The sequence below is a fragment of the Vigna angularis genome, chromosome 6 (assembly GCF_016808095.1).
Source record: "Vigna angularis cultivar LongXiaoDou No.4 chromosome 6, ASM1680809v1, whole genome shotgun sequence".
Lineage (NCBI taxonomy): Eukaryota > Viridiplantae > Streptophyta > Magnoliopsida > Fabales > Fabaceae > Vigna > Vigna angularis.
The window spans coordinates 19,457,187-19,466,254 of record NC_068975.1 but is presented as its reverse complement, the minus strand read 5'-3'; the positions used below and the strand labels follow the sequence as shown (position 1 = coordinate 19,466,254).

General features: G+C 33.1%; 1 protein-coding gene across 5 annotated transcripts; it reads left to right on the top strand.

The window, feature by feature from the left end:
* The first annotated feature begins 2,015 nt into the window (after window positions 1-2,015).
* On the top strand, window positions 2,016-8,812 carry LOC108342141 (purine permease 21). Of its 5 annotated transcripts, none has more exons than XM_052878785.1 (3): window positions 2,016-2,928; window positions 6,026-6,109; window positions 6,424-8,812. In XM_052878785.1, the coding sequence occupies exon 3, from the start codon at window positions 7,245-7,247 to the stop codon at window positions 8,340-8,342; it is 1,098 nt and encodes a 365-aa protein (XP_052734745.1). In that variant the 5' UTR covers window positions 2,016-2,928; window positions 6,026-6,109; window positions 6,424-7,244; the 3' UTR covers window positions 8,343-8,812. The 5 variants fall into 5 exon arrangements, with proteins under 5 accessions (XP_052734745.1, XP_052734742.1, XP_052734744.1 ...); XM_052878782.1 differs by having other exon boundaries at window positions 2,020-2,928; window positions 7,192-8,812; XM_052878784.1 differs by having other exon boundaries at window positions 2,021-2,928; window positions 7,336-8,812.
* The last annotated feature ends 256 nt before the right edge of the window (window positions 8,813-9,068 follow it).

Sequence of the window (9,068 nt, the reverse complement as noted above, 5' to 3'; positions counted from 1 at the left end):
ATGTTTGTACATTTTATTTTATAAGTTAAATTAGATTTAAGGAAGAAAAATATTTAACTTTGATTAGAAGTAAATATATTCTGATATATAAATTGCTCTTATGTAAAGTTATTTTTTCTTTAAGACTTTTATGCTATTTAGTATTTGTCTTTCAAGCCTTCTTCTTCTGTCATTGATTTGAAAGTGTATGTAAAAATTTCTTTGACGCTCAAGTCAACCATTAATTAAATCTAGTTAAATCTGAATTAAATGCAAAAATGAAGTCAAATAATCATTAAAATATTATTTATAGATGTACCTCATTGATCATGAATTACATTCGAACGAATCATAATTATGGATCCATTTGCCCTCAAACCTAATTGTTTATGTTTAATATGGGACCGAGGTTATTGTTCCACATTCTCCTTCTCCTTCTCCAAAGTTCAAGTCAGTGAGGTGTCTTTTCAAGGTCTAAAATTATCTCAGAAAAATCCACTTTACCTGAGTGCTATATTTATAGGCTTTGTAATTGTCCGGTCCATTGGATGTCATTAAATGCCATTTAATGCAACATATCGCGTGTCTAATCTTTCACTAATCTCCTTATATCCAGCATAATTTGTCTGAAATCCCTCGTTAATTAGCCATAAATGACTTTCGCGTGATATAAGAATTACTCACCTTTATTACACATTAACACCGCTAACTGCCTGCCGATAAGCTCTTTCCCGTTGTGTTGGCCGCTTTCGGTAGATCGTCCACACTGTATAGTGCCGATCGTCCACACCATATAGTACACTAATGAATGATCAACTTACCTGTGAAACTAAGCTTGGTTTTGGTTGCATTTTGTGACATTGGAAGATCCTCAATAGGCATAAAGAGATGTCGGAAGACGGTACCTGGTACCCATTATCCAAGTCTTTCTTGAAGTGGTTGTCTTGTTAATCACAAGTTATTCAAGTTGTAGACCATGATTAGTCCGACTGCGAAAAGATCTTCGATCATATACAATATATAAATAAATGTAATGTTTTCTTTTTAACTCCTCTTTTAATATTGTCTATATTTTATAAGTGAAAATATGTGTGCATATGTATGTGTGTTTATTTTTTGTGATAATTTTTTTTAATTTTATTGTAAATCTAAATGTTTTTTATAATTTTATTTTGTAAGTAATTTTATGATTAAAAAGTGGTTAAGTTTTAAAAAATAGACAAATAAAAAGCTTAAATTTAATAAAATATTAATTACCTAAAAATTAAAATTAATAAAATAATTAACAAAATTAATAAACTTTTTATTTATGGATAAGTTATAAAATAAATATGTATAAATCTCTTTTTATATAAAAGGTATAGATATAGTTTGAGTTTTTGTAAATAACATGATGGAGTGGATGTACCATTCTTCGTTACATTAATCATTGAAAATACGTAATTAAGTTGATAATTTGATTTCTTGTTCGTAATTAAAAGCTTCAAAGTCCACAAACAAATATTCGAATGTACATTAAAAAGAATAACACAACGTTGGAGTATGCTTTTTTCTGTACCTCTTTTTAATTAATTTTAGATATACAATTCTAAATTTGGTCTTTAATTAGTTATAATTTGTCACGTTTAACAGCCAGCACTTAAACTTTGACTCATTAATGTATACATTCGTTTAAGTGTTAAGTGATAGATTTATTTGGATTAATTTTCTACTCAAAAAACATATTTTTATAAAGACAAAAGAACTGCATATCATGTATTATTTATAACCTTCCTGTGTAGTTTGTTCTTTTCTTTATCAGCACCTTTCCTCTCTACCAACTTTTGAAAGTATAACTTATTTAAACTTCATATACATTTAAACTTATTAAAGACAGAAGAATAGAATGATTATCTGATTTTGTCTAGATTCCATATTATTAATTTAGTGGTATCCATCTATTAATAGATATGGAATCTTAGATATCATTTTTTTTCTTATCTGATAGGTGTTGTTAACCACTGCTGGTTGATACCATCAATGTAGTATGCACACACAGCAGCAAACGTTCCCCACATATTAATAATTGGTCAAATATATTTTCCTCACTTTTTTTTATATAAATTATTTATATACCTCTGATTTTCTTGTGTTTATCATCTCCATTGATGAACTAAAACAGAACAACAACCACAGATGATCTCTTCCACCGCCACACCGACCTCCCTGACTGCAAAATGTTCATCTTTTCATCTTACACCCCTAAATGTTCTCTAGAAAAACAGATAAAACAATTAAGTGGTCTGATACTGATATACCTTTTAATGAGCTTCATTTCACACGTGATAATTGAGTAGTGTTAACTTTTCTTGAAAATTAAGTTAGAGATTAGCATGGGTTCAGATTTTTTTATTAGATATTTTGGTATATTTTCTGTTCAGATTTTTTTATTAGATATTTTGGTATATTTTCCGTTTGAACATTGATGTTGATATTTTCTGTTTCTCTCGAAAAGCACTGTAACACATCACCACCTTCCTCTGTTTACCATTAAACAAGGCATCATGTAGAACAGACCCTAAATATTTTTTTTCATTTTGAACACAAATGGTAAAGCAGACTTTTCAAGGCCTCACATCACACTAGCTAAAGTCAAGACAATTTTAAGTAAAACGTGGTGTCAGTGTGTGAAGGCAGAATAGGTTCCTATAGTATAATTAAGGCTAAGTTGAGAAGGATAAGCCGGCACAGTTTCTCTTTCTATATAGATGCATTTATACACGTATAATGTATGATTCAATTGCATCTTCCAATCACTCTCCTTTGAACTCTATCTCTTTCTCCAATCCCCTTCTCTGAAAACTCACTTCAGCTTCCACATGGGAGAAACTCAAGAAGTGCAACACCCCCATGAAACTAGTTTCACCATCCACATGGGAGAATCTCAAGAAGTGCAACTTAGCAAAATTGGTAAGTCAACTTTTCATCTTCCATATTAAACACAAAAAGGTTCAACTATGTTAAAAGGGACAAGTTAGGAGAAGAATGTTTGCTTAAAAGGTCTTTTCCTGGAGTTGCATCATATTTTCTTACATATTCACAGAAACTGTGATGAAATAGGATAAGATATCTCTTCATTTATGCAGAACATAGACATGTTCCAGTTTTGTGTCATTTTTATGCATATAATGGAAAAATCTTGGTCCTAATTTCGATGGTCCTAGGATGTAAATTTCTGAACTAGACATGCAATGGTGCCATCAGAGTTCAGACAAAACTCAACCACCAAGAAACAAAATAACGTGATAATCTATGTCACCATCCACAGTGTAGTTGGTCGTACCTTAGTTGTAAAAGAGGTGAAGCCACCTAGGCTAAGATGCTATGGATGATGGAGTTTTTTTGGAGAAGGTCTAGTTTCTGAGCTGTATCAATATAATACTCTCCCCCACAAAACAAAATTAAAGAACAGTATGATCCAGTGATTGGAGAGGCTTTTAGTTTTGATTATACCATAAATTATTAGGATCTGAGAGATTTTTATTTTATGCATATAAATAACTATCCAAGTTATTTTATCCTTATTTTTCTTGTACTTCAATTATTTATACATGAAACTAAACCAACTTTTTACGAATTTAAATAAACGGGAAGAAAAGGTGATACTTTTATAATTACTCATCAAGACAGAAAACAAAAACAAAAGAACATTTTCCACTGACAGAGATGCAAGGCATCCAATTATATCAGTAAGATACAATTCTTGTGACATGTCAACCTGTTAAGCATCCAACCTAACCTGACCTGATATCGTAAGCATGAATAATAATAACAGAAGAAGAAGAAAAGCTTGTTCACATATAAAGCAACTTTTCTTCTGAGAAAGTGAGTTCTTTTGAAGCAAATCAGAAGTACGCATAACAGCTTTGTTCAATCTATAATGACATTATCTAACTGTATATGATGAGAATTTGTTATGCTTTTTTAGAAGCTAATGGAGTGCAAGAAACAAATTCCTTGGAGGGCAATAGATTTCGTGGTCCAATGAATGAGTCGATGAAGAGTAAGAAAAAATTATATTACCGTTGGTTCAGAATAGCCATACATTCTGTACTTGTGCTGGTGAGTTCATCAGCTGCAATACTCCTTGGAAGATTATACTACGAAAAGGGTGGAAAAAGTAAGTGGATGGGAACACTTGTTCAACTTTGTGGTTTCCCTATTATGCTTCCTTATTACTTCATCACAGCACCCAAAAAGTTGACCACAAACAACAGCATTCATCCAAATCAGCCATCTGCTTCAATGCTAGCATTTGTGTATGTCTCAATTGGCCTACTTCTGGCATTAGATTGTTATTTATATTCAGTTGGGCTATGGTACCTTCCTGTCTCAACCTATTCACTCATTTGCTCATCCCAGTTGGCTTTTAATGCTTTATTCTCATACTTCCTCAATTCACTCAAGTTCACACCTTACATAGTAAACTCTTTAATCCTTCTCACCATTTCCTCTACCCTTCTTGTATTTCAAAACGAGTCATCATCAGATGATTCAGACTCCACACAAATATCCAAGAAAAAGTATGTGATTGGATTCTTATCCACAGTTGGTGCATCAGCAGGGTATGGACTATGGCTTTCCCTCACACAGCTTGTGTTCAAGAAGGTCATGAAAGGGGAAACATTCAAAGTGGTCATGGACATGATAATATACACGTCTCTTGTTGCTACCTGTGTTACTGTAGTGGGACTTTTTGCTAGTGGTGAATGGAATGGTTTGACGAATGAAATGAATGAGTATGAGTTGGGGAAGGCTTCATATGTGTTGAACCTCACTTTCACAGCCACACTTTGGCAACTCTTTACAATTAGTTGTTTTGGACTCATCAGAGAGGTTTCTTCCCTCTTCTCAAATGCCATAAGCGCTTTGGGAGTTCCTATTGTTCCAATATTGGCAGTGATATTCTTTCATGACAAAATGCACGGTATCAAGGCTATCTCTATGGTGCTTGCTATTTGGGGCATTATATCTTATGTGTATCAACAGTACATTGATGATACCACGTCCGAAAACACAGTCAATAGTCACGTTGCAAAACCTTCTGTACCCCAAGAAGAGGTTCATGGATAAGTTAGGTAGCCTTTTTAAGTCCAATTTTGAGACTTAGAAACACTATCCCTGTTTGTATTACAGATTTACAACACTTACAAATATGCATATATTACATATCAGTAATTGAATTTTGAGTTTAATGGCTTTGCAATGTGAACCAATAATCGATAACATGACTTTTAGGATAGCTAATAGAAAAAGCAAGAAACTTACTGTAGATTGTATTTTGAATTGAATGATAATATCAAAGTTTAGCTTTTAGGCTGCAAATCATCATGTTGTAACCTCTAGTTCAATCTGTCGGATAATTATTGTACTTTAACTGTATCACTTGTTGATAATAAATCCCTGGCATACTTCCTTTGTCGAGAATGTAGATAAAAAGACAACGAGTAACCTAATAAGTCCAACATTAAACTTATCATCAATCACCAATCATCATTACTAATCTATAGAAACGGTTTCAAATTTTGGGCCAAGTTCTGTATATATGTAAGTAATTGTAATTGAACAATGATGTCCATTTCTTTCTCTAGCCAATAATATGATCTGTTCAGACTCAGGTCTAAGAGGCCACCGAGATGCATTGTAGAGTAAAAACTTTCACTGAAAAGAAATGCCTGAAGTACATAATCCATTATTACGTTTTGTTTATTAATTAACAAACTGTCACATCACAACAGATACACCCCAATTTATAATGCAAAGGGTAAATGTAAAATGTCAGGCTCACACATCCACCTCATTAACAAAAAGTGGAGGCAATTTATAGTGTCAGCTAATCGTAATTATGGCAAAGTTGAGGAGGTTAAGTTGGTACACTTTCTCTTTCTATTGATGACATTTAGAAATGTATAATGTATAAATTGCATTTTCGAATCACCCTCCTCTTAACTCTATCTTCATTTCCAATTCCCTCCTCTGAAAACTTATTTCACCTTCCACATGGGAGAAACACAAGAACTGCAACACTCCCCAGAAACCTTTTTCACCATCCACATGGCAGACCCTCAAGAAGTGCATCTCAGGAAAATTGGTAAGTCAACTTTTTGTCTTTCATATTTAAAAACAACTGTGTTAGAAGGCACAAAACTATGAGTATAAAGATTCCTTATATGTCTTTGCATGCAGCTGCATCATATTTTGCTATCATATTCACTGTACGTATTTATGCTTAACTGTGATTATAGGCTAAGAAATCTTTCCATTTCAGTGCATGCAGAACTTACATATATTTTCAAGTGTTTTGTAACTTTTATGTCTACGTTCAAAAACCTTGGTTTGGTCCTAATTACGATGGTTCCTCTAGAATGAAAATTTCTGAATTACACATTACAATGTTGCCAGCAGCTTCTGGAATAAACAACTTGAAATAAACAGAATCATTGAACGTGATGATCTATGTCATCAACCACAACCTAGGCTGAGGTGGTATTGTTGATGGAATTGTTTTGGTAGAGATAGTTACTGAGCTGTAACAAGATAATACTTCCCCCAATAAACAAAATTAAAAGATAACGTTACCTACTCTTTGATGAGGCCTCACGTTTTGATTATACTATAAAATACTAGGATCTGTTAGATTTGAATTTTTTTTTTCTATGTTTATATCGAAGTTAGTTTATCCTTATTTTTCTTGTTTACGAATAGTTATACAAAGACTTAATAAACCAACCTTTTCCAAATCTGTACAAACAGGAATGCATTTTATAATTATTCATCGAGACAGAAAACAAAAACTAAACATTTTCTAATGACAGACAATGTTAGCTTCAGGAGGATAGAGATGCAAAACGTCCAATTATATCTCAATCAAGACACAATTCTTGTCCATGCCAACTGGTTAAGAATGAAACACAAGCACCTTGATACTTTTCTGTAATCAACCAACAAAAACAATAATAGATATAATATCAAAGGTTGTTCATATCAAAGGAACTCTTCTACTACCTTGATAGTAGTAGAAGAAGAAAATGAGTTTACATATCAAAGGAACTCTGCTTCTGAGGAAGTGACTTCTTTTGAAACAAATCAGAAGCATACATAACAGCTTTGCCAATCTATTATCATATATTGTGTACGTTTATGTAGTAATAATTTGGTATGTTTTTCTTTAAGCTAACGAAGTAAAAGAAACACATTTCTTGGAGGACAATAGTTTTCATGGTCCAATGAATGAGTCAGCAATGAGTAGGAAAAAAATGTATTACCGTTGGTTCAGAATAGTCATCCATTCTGCACTTGTGTTGGTGTGTGGATCAGCTGCGACACTCCTTGGAAGATTGTACTATGAAAAAGGTGGAAAGAGTAAATGGATGGGAACACTTGTTCAACTTGGTGGTTTCCCTATATTGCTTCCTTATTACTTCATCACAGCACCCAAAAATTTGACCACAAACAACAGAATTCATCCAAATCAGCCATCTGCTACAATGCTAGCATTTGTCTATGTCTCAATTGGCCTGCTTCTGGCATTAGGTTGTTATTTATATTCAGTTGGGCTATGGTACCTTCCTGTCTCAACCTATTCACTCATTTGCTCATCCCAGTTGGCTTTTAATGCTTTATTCTCATACTTCCTCAATTCACTCAAGTTCACACCTTACATAGTAAACTCTTTAGTCCTTCTTACCATTTCCTCTACCCTTCTTGTATTTCAAAACGAGTCATCATCAGATGATTCAGGTTCCACACAAATATCCAAAAAAAAGTATGTGATTGGATTCATAGCCACAGTTTGTGCATCAGCAGGGTATGGACTGTGGCTTTCCCTCACTCAGCTGGTGTTCAAGAAGGTTATAAAAAGGGAAACAATGAAAGTGATCATGGATATGATAATATACACGTTCCTTGTTGGAACTTGTGCTATTATAGTGGGACTTTTAGCAAGTGGAGAATGGCATGGTTTGAAGAATGAAATGAAGGAATATGAGACGGGGAAGGCTTCGTATGTTCTGAACCTCACTTTCACAGCCATATTTTGGCAACTCTTTACAATTGGTTGTTTGGGGCTTACCAGTGAGGTTTCTTCCCTCTTCTGTAATGCCATAACAGTTTTGAGAGTGCCTCTTGTTCCAATGTTGGCAGTGATATTCTTCCATGACAAAATGCATGGAATTAAGGTTATCTCTATGATGCTAGCTATTTGGGGAATTATATCATATTTGTATCAACAGTACATTGATGATACCGAGTCCAAAAACAGAAGCACCAGTCATGATCCAAAAGCTTCTGCATCACTGGAAGGGGTTCATAAATCAGTTACGTAGCCTTTTCAACTAGATATGGACGCACCAGTTTGTAGGTGTAAATCACTTCTCAACCAATGTATCAAATTTGGCTGAATGCCTTCATCATTATCATCGGAAGAATCCCATTTATATAAGAAAACTTCACCTGTAGTTGTACAATGAAACCTTGTTTAATGCATAAGTAGTTCATTACTATTTAAAACTGTGTTTATTGATGAAATGAAACAGTAAATCAACTAATTATACGGTAGAAAATTATGGAGGAAACGGTAAATAATAAATAAATCAGGGATTTTGGAAATTGTTTTACAAGTTCAACTTGTACTTAACTTGATATAGACCCACCAGTTTCTGCAGGTGTGAAATTGATTAATGAAATTGCTTGCAAAGAGATTATTAGAACTCAGGAATATGGCACAGTCTCTGAGAACTGCACAGTCATTTCTTAGTTCCCCTTTGTATTTATTTAACTTACCATGTCATCATTAATAATCCATAGATATGTTTTCAGTTTCATATAGGTCAAATTTATGTAAAGCGTTTATTACGTAATAAACGAAATTTCACATTATATTATATATCGAAAATAATATTTTACATTATTTTTATAAAATGTAAGGACGAAATAATTTACAATTTAATTAAAAAATAAAATACAATCTTTTCTAATAGTTTGACACGAAAATATCTTCAATTAAATGCATGTTCCATTGTATTAAGTGCTTATCTTAGATGAGTTATACT

Excerpts from the sequence above, each read along its gene's own strand:
- LOC108342141 (XM_052878782.1), top strand. The coding sequence starts at position 2,838 with ATGGGAGAAACTCAAGAAGTGCAACACCCCCATGAAACTAGTTTCACC. Across the intron at positions 2,929-6,025 it reads AGTGCAACTTAGCAAAATTG|AAACACAAGAACTGCAACAC; the intron begins GTAAGTCAACTT and ends TCCACATGGGAG. Across the intron at positions 6,110-7,191 it reads AGTGCATCTCAGGAAAATTG|CTAACGAAGTAAAAGAAACA; the intron begins GTAAGTCAACTT and ends TTTTTCTTTAAG.